Raw genomic sequence first — 23,315 nt, forward strand, 5'->3', positions numbered from 1 at the left:
TCTGTGCAATGGCCACATACACTTATGCCCAAAGTGGCAGAAATTATTTAAAAATAAAAGTATAATTTCCCCAGAACATATAATTTCCTCTGCTGATTGGTTGCCCAGGCTGTGCAGGAGAGCCAACAGTTGTCAGCAGTTTTATTTGTAGGGTGACAGTCAAGGAAAGGATCTATGGGAGCTCCAATAAATGTGTACATTTGTACATTTTTATCTCAAATTTTACTCAAGCACCTTATATTATATCACTGCCTACATAATGAGGGTGATTTTTTTTAATGTTTTCTATAGTTGTACTCAATGTGTTTATATCTGTTGTTATTGCAATAGTTTATTTATGCCTGAAGTAAATCAGAGCAAAAAAAAAACTTTTTGTTGGAACAGTATTTGGTGGCAACACTACAGTCACCTCCTTAAATACCTGGTGCATATCAATCTTATAACTAAGTGCATCTAATTTTAATTGTTTGTACCTTTGTCTCTGGCATTCCTGAATCCAGTAACTATATTTGTGCCCTGGAGCGTTACGTACCTTGACAGGGACTCAGCTGGCTGTTGCCCAATACATGCCTGCCTACAGTCAGTGTGAAGTGGCCAGCAATGTTTAAAAATAAACTGGACTTATCAGAAAGGCCACACTGAAAGATGCACAACAACGTGGTGCCTTTTTTATATTCATATCACTATCACATTTGTATTTACACTGATGTTTTTTTCTTTAGGCTGTTTAGTGTTACCTATAGTCATTTATATTTGATAACATTATAATATAGAGAAACTTTGTAATAATAACATTTAAAAAACATGGGTTTGTGATTTATTTTCAGGCACCGATTTCTGAAAATGCCACATAGGGTGCACATACAAAATATCTTAGTACCAAAGTTATATTCAGTACATTGTTCATCATCTAAAATGTTGGATCCAGATGCATTGGCCCCAGATCTTTTGATCAGCACCAGAACAGGTGCCATTTTTTGGATAAACATGCTTTGCAACTGGAACACTGAAGATCAACAGGAAGTAGTTGAAGGGCCAATATAACTTTGTTTTTATTTCCCATTTGTAAAGGAACATTAAGATGTGTAAGTATGATGTTGCTTTGATTACCCTCATCTCTATAAAGCTAAGGTTGCAGTTTAAGCCACTCCTATATTGCCACTTCTTCCATCTCAGACTCCCTGGCTACAATTATGCCTCATTTTCTATTCACTTATAACACCCTAAAACAAGAAGGTGATAGGTGGTGAGGCTTAGGTGAGGAGGAGGGGGTGTTTAAAGCATTTGTATGCCATGGTCAGCTAACAGGGCCATAATAGGAATGCTGCAAAATGAGAACAGCTCCCTGAGGTTTCCACTAAACTGTACAAAATTATATAATAAAACTAAGCCAGCAAATGTCTATTACCCTTTCTACTATAACAAAGTTTATCTGCAGTCATTTCCATTCTGGACATGCTTTTTCAATTTAAATTAATTTCTAATGAAACTGCACTGTAGCTGCCCTAACCAGCCATCACAACTTACATTACGGGAATAAAATGGCTTAGTTAATCTGACATATATATATATATATATATATATATATATATATATATTCTTATGTTATGCACAATGTGAGAAATAACAGGTTAATCCTTAAGCACTAAAACATTATTTTGCCTAGTCCTGCGCTTAAGGGCAAATGCCCATACCTGATGCACTCTTTCTTTCCAATTTGTGCCTGTATGTTACACAAACACTAAGCTCTACGGGGCAGGGACCTCCTTCCCACTGTGTCTCATACCACATGGCACTTATTCCCTGTGCATTTATATATATTTATTGTATTTATTTATTATAACACTTGTCCTCCCTATGTGTAATTTTGTATTCTGTAAGACTGTACAGCGCTGCGTACCCTTGTGGCGCTTTATAAATAAAGTTATACATACATACATACTATTCTTGAAAAAAAGTTTTAAATGTAACTGTTACTTTTATAAACATGCACCCAAGAATTAGCTCCTTTGAGCTCTGTATTGAAACAAGTCTAGGAAAATATAACAATTGTGTGGAATTTACTATCAATTTACTTTCCCTTTCCAACTCACATTCATATCATACAACAGGATGAACATATTTGCATACATTTGGTTTTGGCTACCAACATGCAAACTGGATATCATTTCACATATCTTGCATAATATGAAACTTCAATTGCAACATGAACTTATTTTATTTTAGATACTAAACCATTCAGTGCTGTTTTATACAATGAGAAAGACCTCTGAAGAGAAAACTGTGGCAATCAAAATGCTCTGAACATCTGGTAGCCCCTTTATGTTCTATGGATGGGATGCAACTGGATGGAGGGAATGACAGAATGTGAACATTCACGTTTACCACAGTTACCTGTCCAGTGCTCACTTTTGTGTGCCAAACTTAGTGCACTCCCATGCATATAAACTGTAAGCCAGAGGTTCAGGGAATTTTGTTTGCTGCGATTTCTCCCGAGATGATCAATCAGAACAGTGAGCATACTGTAGCCTTAAGCCAATTTGATTGGTGTGGAGATTCTACCGCATAATGCATGTTTGTTGACTCCTCAAATTACGTCTTAGACAAAATCTGTTACTAATGGAGTGACTATAGCTTCAGAGAGTAACTGTAGCAATTACAACAAAACATTTTCATTCATACCCCCGCACTGCTTTTCTGCACTTCTGAAGCATTTCTTGTATCGTTGTCCACATCGCCTGCCTCTGAACCACTCTTATTCATTTCATCTTTACTGTCTTTTTCCCCATCGTCTGCTGAAGATTTCCGAGACAGCTTGGATGATTTCTAAAGTAATGAAATAAATAAAAATGTTAAAAGCGATGATAAAGCTGAACAAAAACAATTCTACCCTCCTACTACCCTGCCTATTGCTATCATTGAGAATAAAATGGAAAATTTTCAAAGCAGTCCAATACAATTTCATTGATTTAATGATCCCTTAATTATTTGATTTATGACTAATACTGAATCCTCTGACATATATTAAAGTCAGGATATGTAGTATAATAGGAAACTGCTGGACCCCTCTCAGTGCCACTGCCTTCACCCCTTTTACCCCATAATCAAAAAATAAAACTGCAATGTCAAAATACAAGCCAGAAGCGTTTTATGAGAATTTGTTGTGAGGATATATGCCTAACCTTTACATTTATTCTAATAAACCACTTGACCCAATTATATATTATGTAGAGTTAGATAACCTTTGAAGCATAGGACTTCTTCCTCTTGGAACCTGCTTTCTCATTCTTTCTTTTGCCTTTTCCGTCTTCTTCCACACGGTCTCCCTCTTCTTCACTGCTGCCATCAGCTGCATTGCCTCCTTCTCCCTCGGTTTCTGAGGAGCTCTGCTGCTGTATAGCCTTTAACACAGAGAAAGTGCACTAGCCTACCAGCCCCTTCTGTTTCTTTACTCTGCATCTCTCAGAGGGATCACAGCTGGTCTCTGTCAGAGATTAGCTTAGACACCTACTTTAGCCATGCATAGGCATCCATATAAATACTACATTGGAATCAGCGGCCTATGAATTAAAATGGGTTGTTCACCTTTAAAGGAGAAGGGAAGGCTAAGTCACTTGGGGGTGCCAAGTGACTTACCTTGTACCCTGGGCTGGTTCCCCTGTTAGGAGAGAACAGCACCAGCCTGGGGTACCTGTAGCGAGCGCTTCCTCCTTCCTCTTTCTTCTGCCGGCAAAATCCCTGGGCAGGCACATGCGCAGTAGAGTAAAAAGCCAACGTTGTTGTTAAAGTTCGGCTTTTCACTCTACTGCACATGCTTGCGTGCGTGAAACAGAAAGAAGGAAGCGATCACTGCTACCCCGGGCTGGTGCTGTTCTCTCCTAACAGGGGCACCAGCCCAGGATAAACACTAACACTAACATTTTGGCACCCCCAAGTGATTTAGCCTTTCCTTCTCCTTTAAGTTAACTTTTAGTATGTTATAAAATGGCCAATTCTAAGCAACTTTGACCCCAGCAGCTAAAAAACTGTTACTCGGTGAAGCTACAGTTCTTTTGCTATTTTTAGTTTTTATAACTTACCTTTCTGTTCAGGTCCTTTCCTATTCATATTTCAGTCTCTCATTCAAACCACTCCCTGGTTGCTAAGGTAATTTGGACCACAGCAACCAAACAGATGCTGAAACTCAAAACTGGTGAGTCACAGAACAAAAAGTAAAATAACTAAAAAACTATAAATAATAAAAAAATGAAGACGGGACCAGATTGTCTTAGAATAGCACTCTCTACACCACCGTAAAATGTAACTAAAAGGTGAACAACCCCTCTATGAGTATACAAAGACACTTTACAGCAGTGGTGATAGATTATATTTCATTTTGAATAAAACGAAACTTAAACCCATAAATACATGTTTAAGTTTAATTAAACTTGAACTCTTAATTAAAATTGCAGACTCTTGAAGCCTGCAGATACTGGCTGTCAATTTTGCTTTCTTAGACCAAACTGGCCTATGAACTGGATGGTAGATGAAAAATACGCATGTCACTTAAATTCAAACTTTTCTCCAAATGAAACCTGCCTAGCCCAAACCCTATCTGAAGCAAATAAAAAGCAAATGGAAGGGAATAAAGCTGGAGGATTGGCCTGACTAAAAAGCACAAAGAGTGGCCTGGCTAAAATAAAAAGGGTGTTCTAATGTAAAAAATGAAAAGTCTGTTTAATGGTTCTATGTTAAAAAATAAAGCTGTCATCAATATACAATCATTTAGAAATCTATATGGTTTCGATAAAAAAATGTACTATTCTTTCAGAAATTCACCCCTATTTGCTCCACTCTCTTTGACTACTCTGCACAAATTGTTAGACAACTGCAGGTTGTACTTCCAAACATTAACGCTTCTCTGTTATCTGTACGGCAGGAAAGCAGCATGCAGAGTTGTTTCTGACCAAGTTAACTTTTGTGAGAACCAAAAACATACAAACCCTGCTTTCATGTCACCAGAGCACAGAGTAGTGCTGATGATATCACAGCTGTGCAACCAATTGCTCTTAAAAGATTTACAGATTGGGTAAGTAGTGGATTCATTAATCAGATTGTATGGATTTTTTAATGAATGTATATTGAAGACTTTCTTTTTTAAAGGAGAACCTGCAAACAAACATTTCATTTTTGAATTTAGAACCCCTTAAACTCAACTAAACTCTCTAAATACCTTAAGCTAGGGTAACCAGATCAACTGAAAATTCAGGGACACATCTAATAAATACATGCTGCAGGGCATCACAGATTGCAATTTAATTAAACTGCAATCAGTTCAGCCCTGCTGGCTGAATTGTCTATTCATGTCCCTTAATTTTCAAGTGATCTGGTCACCATACCGTAAGCTAAATTCCAACAAGCCCTGGTCACATTATTATACAACACATATTGTTAACGCTATCTTTACTAAACATTTAACTACTATATCCTGTGTGAGCCACTGACAACTTGCTTAAGCTAGAGCATGAGCAAGGTGCACTGTATGCTTTTTCCTCATCTCCTTCTTAATTGTTTTTTTTACCTGATATCCAGTAAACTTCACACCAGGATTATTTTCTATTTCCCATAAACCTTCATTAAATCCTTTCCTCTTGTTTGATTTCCCAAACTTTTCTTTATATTCCTTGTAAGGGAAAAGATCCTTAGGGCCCAAAAATGCACTGCAGAAAAATAAGAGATAGAAGTTACCTTGAGATTGTTACATTTGTCAGATCAAAGTAATTTACAAAGCATATCTAAAACTGGCATAATAGTTGTAAATAACCATTTATATTAGTTTATATGAATAATACAGGTAAGGGACCTGTTATCCAGAATGTTCCGGACCTGGGGTTATCCTGATAAGGCTTGTCCTGCTTGAGATTAGTTTTTCATAAATACAATACACTTTTTTTTTAACTGCATAATTTTTGTCTTTGTCCAGTTTTAATTATACTAATATAAATTATACTAAAAAAATAATTTTAACATTAAATAAACTGTTAATTAACACAATTGGATTGTTTGCCTCCAATAAGGTTTATATCTTAGATGGGATCAAGTACAAGCACTGTTTATGATTACAAAAAAAAAGGAAATAATTTTCAATTTCAATTTTTTGATTATAATGGAGTTTATGGGAGCTGGCCTTCCTGGGTAACGGGGTTCCAGATAACAGATCCTATACCTGTACCTTGACAGAACATACTGATAAGCTGTTCTACTGTTCTACTGAATCTACTGTATTTAAAAACTGCTAAAAAGGTTTGTAGCTGTGACAAGGCTTTAGGGCAATGGGATGTTGTTGCCTTTGTGAAATTGAAGCCAACCTGTAGTTATGGGGGGTTACCAAGAAATAAAATGTGAATCACTGGCCTCAAAGTGGGGGGGCCAGCAGGGGGGTAGGGTTTGGGCAGATTATGGTCAAGGGTTTAGCACAATGGGGGTGAAGGTGTGGATCAGGGTATACCTATGTGTGCAAAGGAATTTTCTTTCTGCTGGGGCCCATATCTACTTGCTAAAAGGGTCCATCAACCCAGGGGGTCCAGGTGACTTGTGGGCTAATAAATGAGGAATCTTGGGCTGGAAGACCCTGCTAACTTAGTAGTATTGGGGCTCATGCTTACTGATTACCACATTTCTGCATAATTACATGATTTCATTGGTGTACTTGCATCAATTAAAATAATTTACAATGGAAGGGTATTTTCAATGTTTTGTTGCTACCATTTCCCACAGGCATCAAAATGCCCTGTTTGCTATAAGAATGTGTTGGACCATAAAGGGAGCCTTTTGAGAAACACATGTTGGAAAGCAAAAGCCTGTGATCAGGGGTGCAACAAAACGGACACCCTTGGAATATATATAGGAGTTAAAATGTTTGGAATGTCCACAATACAGGTCATTAACCTGCACTGGTTGTGTCAAGAAACGAGTAAGGCTCATAAAATGGCAGGACAAATATGTATCTGGGCAGTAAACCAGTCAGTGATGAGTTTTTTTTTAGGTTCCATGTATAACTGCCCAGTGTTAGTAATCAGTCAATGCCCGGTGTTAATAAATTACTACTGGAAGTAAAGTTATACGGTAAACACTGTCCCACAAACACATCCCTGTTAAGTTAGCTAGTCTACATTAACTTTAAGCAGCATGTTTCACATAGGGACAATGCTATCCCTTTAAATTTTGGATCCTAATGATTGGTAATCAATGCACATATAATCATAATGCTAATAATTTTATTAAGTGTAAAAACATGTATAACTAAAAATGGCATATTTAAAAAAAATACTAACGTTTCATGGGTGCCAAAGAAGAAAATTGGGAACTTGTTTGCTGGTGGTTTCACAGCTCCTTCAGGGAGTTCATCAATCTGTTTAAAATAAAATGTGTTTACATTTGTTTAAATGGCATTGTGCTGCTGAATTGAAAGTGCACATTGTTTATTAAATGTATATAGCGCAAACAGTATTACATGCATCCAATAAATGGATACATGTATTAAAATTAGCTTTATAAATTGCTGCTGATCTATAATAATTATTCATATCTTAAATAGGTAGATCATAAAAGCTGCAGCCACCATGCCCGGACTGGCAATCTGTGGATTCTGGCAGAGGGGCTGCTATAAGATGCCATAGTCACTATATTGGGCTGGTGGGGGTTGTTGAAATGCCAGGGCCTATTCTGAATCCCAGTTCGGACCTGGTAGCCACATAGATATGTCTTGGAATTCAACTGAATTGCATGTTCATCTGTGATTGTAATGGAACTGGCAACCTGGTTTGGTGCAATTTGCCAATACAGAAGGCCATAATGCACTGATATTGGATATCTACTAATTTTGCCTTAATTATGATCATTTTTAATCCAGGATGAGCATTTCATGAAGTATATATCCAACAGTTTTCCTTCTTTAATATAATATGTAGGGATGCACCGAACCCACTTTTTTGGGTTCAGCCGAACCCACCCCAACGGATTCTGCCGAATCCCAACCCGAATTCAAATTAGCATATGCTAATTAGGATCAGGAAGGGTTAAAAATTGCTGCGCGTGTTGAAATTTTTTCCCCCTACCATTCAACCCTTCTGAATACTACTTAGCATATGCTAATTTATGCTAATTAGGATTCAGTTCGGCCCGGACCATTTATTCGGCCGAAAATGAATCCTTCAAAAAAAACGCTGGATTTGGCCCGAACCGAATCCAGGATTCGGTGCATCCCTAATATAATGATTGCTGACTAGTCCTTTTCAACATGATTCGCACCAGCCAGAATGTAAATGCTTCCTAGCACAAAGGAATTGGTACTCACCTGCAATTGTAAGCAAGTCTGATACTGAGATGTCTCATAATGCACCCCTAACTGGCCTACTTCCTTACTCACACTTTCTCCGTACATCTACATCCCATGCTGACAGAATATTGACTAAAATACTGAACTGAATACAAAAGCTTTGACATGACATTAAGGGGCCTCTTGCTGTGAAAAATGAAATCCGCTGTAAAAACCGGTGTACAAAGCTGTGTAAATAAATGGAAAAATTTATCAAGGTGTGTTTAAAGAATAAGTAAACCTTTTTTTTCTGTCAGTAAAATTATTCTAAACAGCCTCCAGAATTGCCTACCTTTGTCACTCTGTTCTTTCTGACCTGGTTCCTCAGTTACAAGCAGTTTGATTCCTCTCCTTCCTTGTTCAGAGTGAAGCCTCGCCGCCACTTCATCTTCAGCTCTCTCATCAAGAAAAAAAACCCTGCTAATGCAAAGACTGGCTCCTGCTGCTTCCAGGCATGCGCAGAAGGCTCTCCACTTCGACTACAGATAGTCGAGGTAATAAGACACCTAAACAGGAAGTGCTTCACTCTGAACAAGGAAGGAGAGGAATCGAGCAGCTTGTAACTCAGGAACCAGGACAGAAAGAACAGAGGGACAAAGGTAGGCAATTCTGGAAAGCTGTTTAGAGTCATTTTATTAATAGAAAAAAAAAGTTTACTTATTCTTTAATCTGAATGCCAAATTTAAAGCCGTTATATTACATGCTTCAGACCCCATGTAAGTTCCAGTGGAAGTTGCTCTAAGAAAGATGAGTAAAAAAGTTACCCCGTTTTTTTATGTGGTGAACCCTAGACCAGCCCCCTTTACTGTTTGTACATTAGGAAGCCAATGGGAGGTGAAAAGTAAATGTGTGGCTAGCCTGCCAGATAGATAGTGGTTGCTTAAGCAAGGTAAAATCTACACACTGAAGGGTTCATTTACGTTAGCAAGTGCAGTGAGCACATTATAATTTCAAACACCATGGGCCTGATTCACTAAAGTGCGATTTAACGTGCGCTATTTATAACGTGCGTTAAAAATTTTACCGCGTCTTAATTTTGGCGATTTTTCGCACGATTCACTATAAGCATACTCGCGCTTTTTTACGCGCGATATTGCATGCGTTATTTAACTCGCGAAGACTATTTCAATGCGGTATTTGCTGGTACATGTGCTAAATTACGCCCGTGAATAGTCACCGCATATGAATGGTAGCTTAGAAATAGTGTATAAAAATTGTCGCCGCATATAAATGGTGTATATAAATATTAGCCACATATAAATGGTAGCATATAAATGGTAGCATATAAATAGTAGATGCTTATAAATAGTAGCCACTAGTGATGAGCAAATGTGTTCTGGTTATCTTTAGTGAAAATTAGTAAATCTTTCGAAAGATCCACGAAACGGCAAAAAAATTGTTGCTGTGACTATTATTTTTTGACGCTTGTATAAATTTTTGTATGTGCGGTGAATTTTTGCGTGGCAAATTTTTTCAGGCGTTTTGCCATTGGCAGATTGTTTTGCGAAACACATGAAAAAATCCGCCGCAAAAAAATTCAACGCACCTCCAAAAATTTGCTGCGAATCCATGCCTGGCGAAACATTTCATCACTTGTAGCCAAATAGAAATAGTCGCGCAAATGAACGCACGCCATGTTAGCCATACACGCCAATGACCATTTCCCTGCAAACTGGCGGCTGCGTCACTCTAGGGGAAACACATACTTGAATAAATAACACTGTAAGTCCATATTTTATTGCAAAAAATCATTTACTGTACTTTTGTATAATTTTTCGCCTGCCTGTAGTAGGTGTTAATTTTCGCATAGCCGAATGCGATATTTAGCGCGCAAAAGTTATAGTGAATCATGCGATCATATTCTTTTCAGCACGGAAATGAACGTATGCGGTAAAACTAGCGCGAGAAATACCGCATGCGAAAATGCGACTTATCGCATGCGGTAATGCTGTAGTGAATCGCGCGCTAATTGTCGCGTCTTTTTTACCGCAAAAAAGCGTGCGATAAACTTTAGTGAATCAGGCCCCATGTTTTTTTCCCCTCAATGCAGTGTTTTTTTCCACAGAATTCCAGAGTCATTGTGACCACAAGGGTGAGATCTGCTTGCACTGAGCCTACCTTAAAATGAATGCAACTGCGCATACATTTAGTTATAATTACTCAGAAGTCCACCAAGCCTTATTTCCGGAGTTCAGTGTGTGAGTGGCAGATCCTTTAGGTGCAAGTGTACTGTGCCTATTGATGCTGGGCATGAAGGGAAGCTTCTGCCCGGTTAGATGGTAGCAATAGCTCCTAGGTGCAGCAGCATATGCAACTATACAGAAGTGCAAGAAGTGCATTTTGACAAAAGTACCTAGCATAAGAAAAAATCATAATATACAGGGTCACCATAACACACCCAGGCATATTTACTCTGTATATTCATACATATAAACACATACACAAATGTACTGTTTGTACTTGAAACGTTGGAGTTTTTTCAATAAACTTTTTTTCTTTTGCACCAAGTCACTGAGCGTGCAGTACTCTCTCTCTCTATATATATATTGTATACACATATAAAGTATTATATCCATGCTCACAAATATATTCTATTATTAAGAAAAATTATTTCAATTACTGCAAAATTCCTTTACCTCTGTGGATGTAAAATAAAAACATATGAGACAAGGGATGGGAGGGAGAGCACTGTGTTTGCCAAAGCTAACATGAAAAGAATCTGGCCATGAGCTTTCAGTTAGAATGAATCCAGAGCATAATCAGAATACTGTTTCCCCAGCATATATGACTATAGGAAGAGAGGATTTTCCTACTACCCACTGGGGTTGTGCATTAAACATTTTCCAAAAGGAGAGGATTCAACAAATTGTGGAAATAAGGCAGAGGCAATGCTTGAGGCAGGGGGAGATGCAGTTTAGCATGTGTATGGGGGCTGATTGTGCATCCCCCCAGCTGGACAGGAAGAGCTCCTATAAAAATGGCTTTCAGCATGTACATCACAATAAAGCTCATCCCAGTTATACTCGGCAGCACAGATTTGAGGAATGATCCTTCCTCCCTCTGGCATTTTGCTGAATGCTAATTTCCTCTTTGGTTACTGTATTTAGGTAACAATACAAAGATGGCTGGAGCAGAAAAGCACTTCCACTGGAACACAGAGGCTTCAGTCACACAGGAAGCCACGCAGTCACCTGCTCCCCCTACTCTCTGCCTCACAAGTCCAATCACTGAGTCGTCTTTATGTGTATATACAGGAGTGAGGATGCTGAGAGAGGGAGTGAGGATACTGAGAGAACAAGTGAAGATACTGAGAGAAAGAGTGAGGATACTGAGAGGAGTGTGGGTACAGAGAGAAGTATTGAGATAAGGAGTAGGGATGCTGAGATGAGTAAGGATACAGAGAAAGGGAGTGAGGATACTGGCAGGAGTAAGGATGCTGAGAGGAGTAAGGATGCTGAGATAAGTAAGGACTCTGAGAGAAGAAATGAGGATACAGAGAGAAGGAGTGAGAATACTGACAGGAGTAAGGGGTACTGAGAGAAGTATTGAGGATACAGAGAGAAGGAGTGAGGATGCTGAGAGGAGTGTGGATACAGAGAGAAGGAGTGAGGATAATGACCGAAGTAAGGGTGCTCAGAGAAGTAGTGAGGAAACAGAGAGAAGGAGTGAGGATACTGAGAGAAGGATTGAGGGTGGTGACAGGAGTAAGGGTGCTGAGTGAAGTAATGAGGATACTGAGAGAAGGAGTGAGGATGCTGATAGGAGTGTGGATACAGAGAGAATTAGTGAGGATAATGACTGGATTAAGGGTGCTGAGTGAAGTAATGAGGATACTGAGAGAAGGAGTGAGGATGGTAACAGGAGTAAGGGTGCTGAGTGAAGTAATGAGGATACTGAGAGGAGTGAGGATGCTGATAGGAGTGTGGATACAGAGAGAATTAGTGAGGATAATGACTGGAGTAAGGGTGCTGAGAGAAGTATTGAGGATACAGGGAGGAGTGAGGATACTGACAGGAGTAAGGGTGCTGGTACAGAAAGAAGGAGTGAGGATGCTGAGAGAAGGAGTGAGGATACTGAGAGGAGGAGTGAAGATACTGGGAGGAATAAGGATGCTGAGAAATGGAGTGAGGATACTGAGAGAAGGAAGGATAATGAAAGAAGTAATGAGGATACTGAGAGGAGTAAGGATACTGAGAGAAGGAGTGAGGATACTGAGAGGAGTGAAGATACTGAGAGGAATAAGGATGCTGTGAGAAGAATGAGGATACTGAGAGCAGTGAAGATACTAAGAGGAGTAATGATGCTGAGAGGGTGATGATAGAGAAAATACTGTTAGGAGTGAGAATGTTGACAGGAGGAAGGAGTGAAAATACTGATAGGAGGAAGGATAGTGAGAGAAGAAGTGAGGATACTGACAGGAGTGTGGATACAGAGAAAAGGAGTCAGGGTACTGAAATAAGGAGTGAAGATACTGAGAGGAGTAAGGATGCTGAGAGAAGGAGTGACGGTACAGAAGATACTGAGAGGAGCGAGGATACAGAAGATACTGAGAGGAGTGAGGATACAGAAGATACTGAGAGGAGTGAGGATACAGAAGATACTGAGAGGAGTGAGGATACAGAAGATACTGAGAGGAGTGATGATACAGAAGATACTGAGAGGAGTGAGGATACAGAGAGAAGGAGTGAGGATACTGAGAGGAGTGAGGATACAGAGAGAAGGAGTGAGGACACAGAGAGAAGGAGTGAGGATACAGAGAGGAGTGAGGATACTGAGAGGAGTGAGGATACAGAGAGAAAGAGTGAGGATACAGAGAGAAGGAGTGAGGATACTGAGAGGAGTGATGATACAGAGAGAAGGAGTGAGGATACAGAGAGGAGTGAGGATACAGAGAAAAGGAGTGAGGATACAGAAAGGAGTGAGGATACAGAGAGGGGTGAGGATACAGAGAGGAGTGAGGATACAGAGAAAAGGAGTGAGGATACAGAGAGGAGTGAGGATACAGAGAGGAGTGAGGATACAGAGAGAAGGAGTGAGGATACTGAGAGGAAAGAGGATACAGAGAGAAGGAGTGAGGATACAGAGAGGAGTGAGGATACAGAGAGGAGTGAGGATACAGAGAGAAGGAGTGAGCATACTGAGAGGAAAGAGGATACAGAGAGAAGGAGTGAGGATACAGAGAGAAGGAGTGAGGATACAGAGAGGAGTGAGGATACAGAGAGAAGGAGTGAGGATACAGAGAGGAGTGAGGATACAGAGAGGAGTGAGGATACAGAGAGGAGTGAGGATACAGAGAGGAGTGAGGATACAGAGAGAAGGAGTGAGGATACATAGAGGAGTGAGGATACAGAGAGGAGTGAGGATACAGAGAGAAGGAGTGAGGATACAGAGAGAAGGAGTGAGGATACAGAGAGAAGGAGTGAGGATACAGAGAGAAGGAGTGAGGATACAGAGAGAAGGAGTGAGGATACTGAGAGGAGTGAGGATACAGAGAGAAGGAGTGAGGACACAGAGAGAAGGAGTGAGGATACAGAGAGGAGTGAGGATACTGAGAGGAGTGAGGATACAGAGAGAAAGAGTGAGGATACAGAGAGAAGGAGTGAGGATACTGAGAGGAGTGATGATACAGAGAGAAGGAGTGAGGATACAGAGAGGAGTGAGGATACAGAGAAAAGGAGTGAGGATACAGAAAGGAGTGAGGATACAGAGAGGGGTGAGGATACAGAGAGAAGGAGTGAGGATACAGAGAGGAGTGAGGATACAGAGAGGAGTGAGGATACAGAGAGAAGGAGTGAGGATACTGAGAGGAAAGAGGATACAGAGAGAAGGAGTGAGGATACTGAGAGGAAAGAGGATACAGAGAGAAGGAGTGAGGATACAGAGAGAAGGAGTGAGGATACAGAGAGGAGTGAGGATACAGAGAGAAGGAGTGAGGATACTGAGAGGAAAGAGGATACAGAGAGAAGGAGTGAGGATACAGAGAGAAGGAGTGAGGATACAGAGAGGAGTGAGGATACAGAGAGAAGGAGTGAGGATACAGAGAGCAGTGAGGATACAGAGAGGAGTGAGGATACAGAGAGAAGGAGTGAGGATACAGAGAGGAGTGAGGATACAGAGAGAAGGAGTGAGGATACAGAGAGGGGTGAGGATACAGAGAGAAGGAGTGAGGATACAGAGAGGAGTGAGGATACAGAGAGGAGTGAGGATACAGAGAGGAGTGAGGATACAGAGAGGGGTGAGGATACAGAGAGGAGTGAGGATACAGAGAGGGGTGAGGATACAGAGAGGAGTGAGGATACAGAGAGAAGGAGTGAGGATACATAGAGGAGTGAGGATACAGAGAGGAGTGAGGATACAGAGAGAAGGAGTGAGGATACAGAGAGAAGGAGTGAGGATACAGAGAGAAGGAGTGAGGATACAGAGAGGAGTGAGGATACAGAGAGAAGGAGTGAGGATACAGAGAGGGGTGAGGATACAGAGAGAAGGAGTGAGGATACAGAGAGGAGTGAGGATACAGAGAGGAGTGAGGATACAGAGAGGAGTGAGGATACAGAGAGGAGTGAGGATACAGAGAGGGGTGAGGATACAGAGAGGAGTGAGGATACAGAGAGGGGTGAGGATACAGAGAGAAGGAGTGAGGATACAGAGAGGAGTGAGGATACAGGCTACAGAACCCCAAAGACAGACAGATCCTGAGCCAGTACAGACTGAGTGCCCACAGCCTGGAGATTGAACTGGGTCGGCACCGTCAGACCTACAGGCCCAGAGAGAGCCGGCTGTGCAAGCGATGTGACCAGGGGGCAGTAGAGGATGAGACCCACTTCCTGCTACACTGCCCCAAATACTCAGCAATTAGAGACCCACTGCCAGAGACTCTCCCATCACATCCCAGACTTTCCATCTATAGAAGAAAAGAGAAAACTCTGCATCCTACTGGGAGAAGAGGCACCAACAGCAACAATGGCAGCACAATATGTAACTGACTGTCATAGACTGAGAGAGACAGGACTTTCCCCTGTCCCCATATACTGACCCCATGTCCCCACCCCTTAAACCCCCCCCCATTCCCATATACTGACCCCCTAACCCCACCCATTACAACCTATACCTGCTTTGGCAATGCTAAATGTATTTGGTCCTGCCAATAAAGCTCATTTGATTTGATTTGATTTGTGAGGATACAGAGAGGAGTGAGGATACAGAGAGAAGGAGTGAGGATACAGAAGATACAGAGAGGAGTGAGGATACAGAAGACACAGAGAGGAGTGAGGATACAGAAGATACAGAGAGGAGTGAGGATACAGAAGACACAGAGAGGAGTGAGGATACAGAAGATACAGAGAGGAGTGAGGATACAGAAGATACAGAGAGGAGTGAGGATACAGAAGATACAGAGAGGAGTGAGGATACAGAAGATACAGAGAGGAGTGAGGATACAGAAGATACAGAGAGAAGGAGTGAGGATACAAAAGATACAGAGAGGAGTGAGGATACAGAAGATACAGAGAGAAGAAGTGAGGATACAGAAGATACAGAGAGGAGTGAGGATACAGAAGATACAGAAAGGAGTGAGGATACAGAAGATACAGAGAGAAGGAGTGAGGATACAGAAGATACAGAGAGAAGGAGTGAGGATACAGAAGATACAGAGAGGAGTGAGGATACAGAAGATACAGAGAGAAGAAGTGAGGATACAGAAGATACAGAGAGGAGTGAGGATACAGAAGATACAGAGAGGAGTGAGTATACAGAAGATACAGAGAGGAGTGAGGATACAGAAGATACAGAGAGGAGTGAGGATACAGAGAGAAGGAGTGAGGAGACAAAAAAGATACAGAAGATACAGAGAGGAGTGAGGATACAGAAGATACAGAGAGGAGTGAGTATACAGAAGATACAGAGAGGAGTGAGGATACAGAAGATACAGAGAGGAGTGAGGATACAGAGAGAAGGAGTGAGGATACAGAAGATACAGAGAGGAGTGAGGATACAGAAGATACTGAGAGGAGTGAGGATACAGAGAGAAGGAGTGAGGATACAGAAGATACAGAGAGGAGTGAGGATACAGAAGATACTGAGAGGAGTGAGGATACAGAAGATACAGAGAGGAGTGAGGATACAGAAGATACAGAGAGGAGTGAGGATACAGAAGATACAGAGAGGAGTGAGGATACAGAAGATACAGAGAGGAGTGAGGATACAGAAGATACAGAGAGAAGGAATGAGGATACAGAAGATACAGAGAGGAGTGAGGATACAGAAGATACAGAGAGGAGTGAGGATACAGAAGATACAGAGAGGAGTGAGGATACAGAAGATACAGAGAGAAGGAGTGAGGATACAGAAGATACAGAGAGGAGTGAGTATACAGAAGATACAGAGAGGAGTGAGGATACAGAAGATACAGAGAGGAGTGAGGATACAGAAGATACAGAGAGAAGGAGTGAGGATACAGAAGATACAGAGAGGAGTGAGGATACAGAAGATACAGAGAGGAGTGAGGATACAGAAGATACAGAGAGGAGTGAGGATACAGAAGATACAGAGAGAAGGAGTGAGGATACAGAAGATACAGAGAGGAGTGAGGATACAGAGAGGAGTGAGGATACAGAAGATACAGAGAGGAGTGAGGATACAGAGAGGAGTGAGGATACAGAGAGGAGTGAGGATACAGAGAGGAGTGAGGATACAGAGAGGAGTGAGGATACAGAAGATACAGAGAGGAGTGAGGATACAGAAGATACAGAGAGGAGTGAGGATACAGAAGATACAGAGAGGAGTGAGGATACAGAAGATACAGAGAGGAGTGAGGATACAGAAGATACAGAGAGAAGGAGTGAGGATACAGAAGATACAGAGAGGAGTGAGGATACAGAGAGGAGTGAGGATACAGAAGATACAGAGAGGAGTGAGGATACAGAGAGGAGTGAGGATACAGAGAGGAGTGAGGATACAGAGAGGAGTGAGGATACAGAAGATACAGAGAGGAGTGAGGATACAGAAGATACAGAGAGGAGTGAGGATACAGAAGATACAGAGAGGAGTGAGGATACAGAGAGGAGTGAGGATACAGAAGATACAGAGAGGAGTGAGGATACAGAAGATACAGAGAGGAGTGAGGATACAGAAGATACTGAGAGGAGTGAGGATACAGAAGATACAGAGAGGAGTGAGGATACAGAAGATACAGAGAGAAGGAGTGAGGATACAGAAGATACAGAGAGGAGTGAGGATACAGAAGATACAGAGAGGAGTGAGGATACAGAGAGGAGTGAGGATACAGAGAGGAGTGAGGATACAGAGAGGTGTGAGGATACAGAGAGGAGTGAGGATACAGAAGATACAGAGAGGAGTGAGGATACAGAAGATACAGAGAGGAGTGAGGATACAGAAGATACAGAGAGGAGTGAGGATACAGAGAGGAGTGAGGATACAGAAGATACAGAGAGGAGTGAGGATACAGAGAGGAGTGAGGATACAGAAGATACAGAGAGGAGTGAGGATACAGAAGATACAGAGAGGAGTGAGGATACAGAAGATACTGAGAGGAGTGAGGATACAGAAGATACAGAGAGGAGTGAGGATACAGAAGATACAGAGAGGAGTGAGGATACAGAGAGGAGTGAGGATACAGAAGATACAGAGAGGAGTGAGGATACAGAAGATACAGAGAGGAGTGAGGATACAGAAGATACAGAGAGGAGTGAGGATACAGAAGATACAGAGAGGAGTGAGGATACAGAAGATACAGAGAGGAGTGAGGATACAGAAGATACAGAGAGGAGTGAGGATACAGAAGATACAGAGAGAAGGAGTGAGGATACAGAAGATACAGAGAGGAGTGAGGATACAGAGAGGAGTGAGGATACAGAAGATACAGAGAGGAGTGAGGATACAGAGAGGAGTGAGGATACAGAAGATACAGAGAGGAGTGAGGATACAGAAGATACAGAGAGGAGTGAGGATACAGAAGATACAGAGAGGAGTGAGGATACAGAGAGGAGTGAGGATACAGAAGATACAGAGAGGAGTGAGGATACAGAGAGGAGTGAGGATACAGAGAGGAGTGAGGATACAGAGAGGAGTGAGGATACAGAGAGGAGTGAGGATACAGAAGATACAGAGAGGAGTGAGGATACAGAAGATACAGAGAGGAGTGAGGATACAGAAGATACAGAGAGGAGTGAGGATACAGAGAGGAGTGAGGATACAGAAGATATAGAGAGGAGTGAGGATACAGAGAGGAGTGAGGATACAGAGAGGAGTGAGGATACAGAAGATACAGAGAGGAGTGAGGATACAGAAGATACAGAGAGGAGTGAGGATACAGAGAGGAGTGAGGATACAGAAGATACAGAGAGGAGTGAGGATACAGAAGATACAGAGAGGAGTGAGGATACAGAGAGGAGTGAGGATACAGAAGATACAGAGAGGAGTGAGGATACAGAAGATACAGAGAGGAGTGAGGATACAGAGAGGAGTGAGGATACAGAAGATACAGAGAGGAGTGAGGATACAGAAGATACAGAGAGGAGTGAGGATACAGAAGATACAGAGAGGAGTGAGGATACAGAGAGGAGTGAGGATACAGAAGATACAGAGAGGAGTGAGGATACAGAAGATACAGAGAGGAGTGAGGATACAGAAGATACAGAGAGGAGTGAGGATACAGAGAGGAGTGAGGATACAGAAGATACAGAGAGGAGTGAGGATACAGAGAGGAGTGAGGATACAGAGAGGAGTGAGGATACAGAAGATACAGAGAGGAGTGAGGATACAGAAGATACAGAGAGGAGTGAGGATACAGAGAGGAGTGAGGATACAGAAGATACAGAGAGGAGTGAGGATACAGAAGATACAGAGAGGAGTGAGGATACAGAGAGGAGTGAGGATACAGAAGATACAGAGAGGAGTGAGGATACAGAGAGGAGTGAGGATACAGAAGATACAGAGAGGAGTGAGGCACCCATGTCTCTCATCCACCTATGGGCCCATCAGTAGCAGCTCGCATACAATCTCCCCACCGCCTGGGCGCAATGTAATGTACAATATGGGCTAGCCTCCATCACAGCCCCATACCCTGCCCAGCTCTGAAGCCTCTCACCAGTATCCTCCATGCGCTTTGCCTCCCTACACACTGACACCCCCCTTCCCAGAACTGCTGCCGTGCCCAGCGCTCACTTACCCTGGCAGGCCAGTGCGGGTAGCCTTTCATCTTGGCAAAGACCAGCTCTCCTGCTTTGTAATCCCGGGGCCTGGGCCGAGCCATCTTGTTCCCTCACAACGACACACACGTAGCTGCCCTCTCCTCCGCCCCCCTCCGCTCTGCGGCAGCAGCCGGAGAAATGGGGGGACGTGCGGAGCCTAAAACGACCACAGGGGGCAGGAAGGCCCGGGCACCACCTCCTTTTTTGTGATTCCACTTCCAAACACTGAGGTTTCCCGAAGAGGCCTTTGTCTCAGGGAGCTTGAACAGAGGATGCCCTGGTCCTTTCCGCGAACACAGCTCCCTCTCTATACCCAGCACTGGATCTCTCACAACGTGACTTCTCTGTGCTTCATTTTAAGGCGGGCAGCGACCTAACACAAATATATTCAGTGCAGCTTGGGATTTAGTTAAGAGTAGGTAATAGTGTATCGTTCAGCTTGTTCTTTCGGTTTACGTATGCCTCAGTCCTGCAAAGAGCCCCGTGCTTCTTACAGATTTTTCCTATGTCTGTGGGGGATAGATAACAAAAGTAATGAGGAGGCGGCTTCCCTGAGATTAACTTTATATCATTAACGTTCTTTCTTTGCATTAATTATTATTACTTTTCCACTAGAATAATAAAAAATGACTCTTTATAAAAAAAGATGGTAACTAACCTGAGACTTGGCTTTCAAATAAACATAAAATTATCCTCAGTATGAGATTATCATGGCGAGGCGTCTCACAAACTCAACTGAGTCTGTACATTTTGGTTATTATGGGTGCCTGAGGCTCACCAATCACTGCTTAGAATCATGGCCTCATACTGTGACTATACCAGGTATAGTGCTAATGCCCTAAAGGCTGCTTTCCCTAGGGGTAACCATTCACATTTCTTTTGCACTCTTAGGGAATTTAATGACCCGATAATAAGGCCAAACACAATCTGACTGAGTATATATGGGTGGACAACTGGACAATCTGTGGGGCTGCTGTAAGTTGTCATAGTCAGTCACTATTTTTAGGGTTGGTGGGGGCTGTTTGGGCCTCTGTGTAGTCCTAGGGGAACTATCACAAGAATATAAATATGATATAATCTTCATTATACCGAAATAAGAATTTCTCTAAATATAATCAATTAGCTCTAATACAGCATTTGGGGTGGGGGTACTCCTTTTGTTTAGAACAGTGGTCCCCAACCTTTTTTGACCCGTGAGCCACATTTAAAAAGAACAAAAGCATTCAAAAAGTACTTGGGGCTGCCAAATAATGACTGTGATTGGCTTTTTGACAGTCCCTAGTCTACATGAGCCTCTGTTTTCAGTAAACCTGGTCATCTACTGATAATTGTCTTTACATGTGTTTTAGCAGAGCTCCGTGTGTCTTTACCCTTAGAGCTCTATGGAATATTACAGTCCCATGAAACTCAATGTCAGCTGCTAACATTATATGTTTTACATGAAATCAAGTTGTATGTCATGAATCTTACATTCCCAATTATCCATTGTACCAAACCATGACCTTTTGTTTCTGTCCCTTATCTTCAACTATAAAATATAACTAGACTATAAAAGATAACAATATAATAGCAACATTAATATACATATACCCTCATATGCAATAAAAGGCATTAACTTTGCCCAGGAGCAGTAACCCCTAGCAACCAATCAAATGTTTGTTTTTGAACAGATGATTAGGAGAATCCCCCCTTAGTCTCTTCAGAACTAAGCTCAAAGACTACCTCTTGGGGCACTCGCATAGCAGCTGAACTGGGAACTGGCACTTATATTGTCACCCACAGTAACCAGCAGCAATAATATCCTCCTATTTCTGTTTGTAAGTTACCCTCCCATTTAGATTGTAAGCTCTGTGGGGCAGGGACTGTCATCCTTTTGTCTTTCTGTCAACTATACTTTATTTATTTATATTCTTTATTGTACTTTGTATTTATTGATCTATCATTGTAATGACCCCCTATTTGTTTATTAATGTTTTACTCTGCTGTACAGCACTGCATGCATTAGTAGTGCTATATAAATAAAAATATACATACATACAGTTAGCTCTAATACATAGTCTAGGTAAAGGGACAACCAGTCCCTTCTCCCCCAACCCCCCACCAACCTGGTCCTCTCGTGTTGCATCGCCCAACCGCGCTGCTATATTTAAAGGTAGGAGAAGGGCTGGAGAGGGGGGACCACGGTACAACAGACCCCGCGGTCTGGGTGCCCCTGTGACTGTGGGGCCTGCTGTTTACACAGTAAATCTTATTTTTTTATTTTTATTTTCCTGATTCAGGCATGAGAAATTGCAGAGGGCTAGGAGGAAACTGTCTCATAGCACCATCTTGTGGCCTCTGGATATAACAGCAAATAAAATGAGGGCCAAATAAATAAGAAATAGTAAACCAGACTACCAAGTGCTTTTATAAAACTGATCTAGGAAGCATACCAGACACCATATTCAGTATGGGCAGAGATACACAACTCAGCAGCGCTGCAGTTAAATGAGTTTTATCTTTGACTGTAGCAACTAATAGAGATATGGATGGAAGGAAATAATCATATGCTCCTTTTCAATGTATTAGAAAATTCTTAAAGCCATTGCAAAAATTGCGAAACCCGACAAAAACTTGTAAAATGAATTGAAGTCAATGAGCATTTTTAACACATAAAATGCATAGAAATTAACAGGCGTTTTTTTTTTTGCTGGGTTATTTCCACACAACATACATTGAAGGAGATGGGGACTTTTTTTTCTGCACAAAATACATTGAGGTCCATAGGCATTTTTCATGCAAAATGCTTTGGAGTCAGTTGTTTTTTTTTGTGCACTTTATTTTGTGCAACGGATTCTCATGGTGAAACTTTTTGCAAAATGTAGCTGCAGTTTCATGAAAACATTCACTAGCCAGGCAGGTAAAATACCAGTCAGGTGGCAACTCTATTTGTCACTATGTAAATTTGTTTTCAACATAGTAATTTAAGTGAAAAAAAGACAGGGATCCATTGAGTATTGCACTACCGCAATAAAGTTTGATTTAAAGGGCTTGTCCCGTTTGCAGCCCCTGAGTGCCATTGCATCTTTTGCCAACATCAGTTAGCATCCCAGAGATGTAGACTGCGCAGCTTTGGTATGATGGTACTTTTATGTGAGTAAATTTCATGATTTCCAAGACAAAGGATCAAAAAAGGTTTGTGTTTTAGGGTAGTGGCACACGGGGAGATAAATCTTCACTACGCGGGCAACTAATCTTCCCAAAATGCCATCCCACAAGCAAGAAAGTAAATCGCGGTGGGATGGCATACCCATCACTTCGGTTTCCCATAGTCGCCTCGAGATTCCTTGCAAGGCAACTTCAGGCAACCGAAGCGATGCGTATGCCATCCCACTGGCGATTTACGATTTTGCCTGTGGAGATTTCTGGCTTCTGGTTAAAGCGAGGACGCGACAGTGGTACAAGAAAGTACATTGGTAAAACCCCTAAATTCTTCCATTTGTTAATTTTTCAATACTGATACATTTTTTTTAGATTTTCTCCATTATAAAACTTATTTATTTAAACTTAGGTTTATTTGGTCATTTTTTGGTTAGATTGTCATCGCTAGATACAATTGGTCAGTGATTTAATACATATTGGCACATGTGACCTGTCTGGACACCATATTTGCTGACATTGTAAATATAATTGGTGACACCTTTACTGGCCTGCGGTAGTAAAGATTTATCGTGGGCGACTAATCTCCCCGTGTGCCACTGCCCTTAGGGTTG

At 41.6% G+C, this 23,315-nt stretch overlaps 1 protein-coding gene across 2 annotated transcripts in view; it reads right to left on the minus strand.

Annotated features, from left to right (window-relative positions):
- hdgfl3 (HDGF like 3) overlaps nucleotides 1-20,046 on the minus strand; it is a 29,246-nt gene extending 9,200 nt beyond the window's left edge. The window contains exons 1-5 of one of the 2 annotated variants that reach the window (XM_012958473.3): nucleotides 19,542-20,046; nucleotides 7,314-7,390; nucleotides 5,561-5,699; nucleotides 3,243-3,401; nucleotides 2,683-2,826 (exon numbers count right to left, since the gene is read on the minus strand). In XM_012958473.3, coding sequence (XP_012813927.1) covers nucleotides 2,683-2,826; nucleotides 3,243-3,401; nucleotides 5,561-5,699; nucleotides 7,314-7,390; nucleotides 19,542-19,625 — 603 coding nt within the window. In that variant the 5' untranslated portion in view covers nucleotides 19,626-20,046. 2 annotated transcript variants of the gene reach the window in all.
- Nucleotides 20,047-23,315: the final 3,269 nt, after the last annotated feature.

Source organism: Xenopus tropicalis, chromosome 3 (assembly GCF_000004195.4).
Source record: "Xenopus tropicalis strain Nigerian chromosome 3, UCB_Xtro_10.0, whole genome shotgun sequence".
Classification (NCBI taxonomy): domain Eukaryota; kingdom Metazoa; phylum Chordata; class Amphibia; order Anura; family Pipidae; genus Xenopus; species Xenopus tropicalis.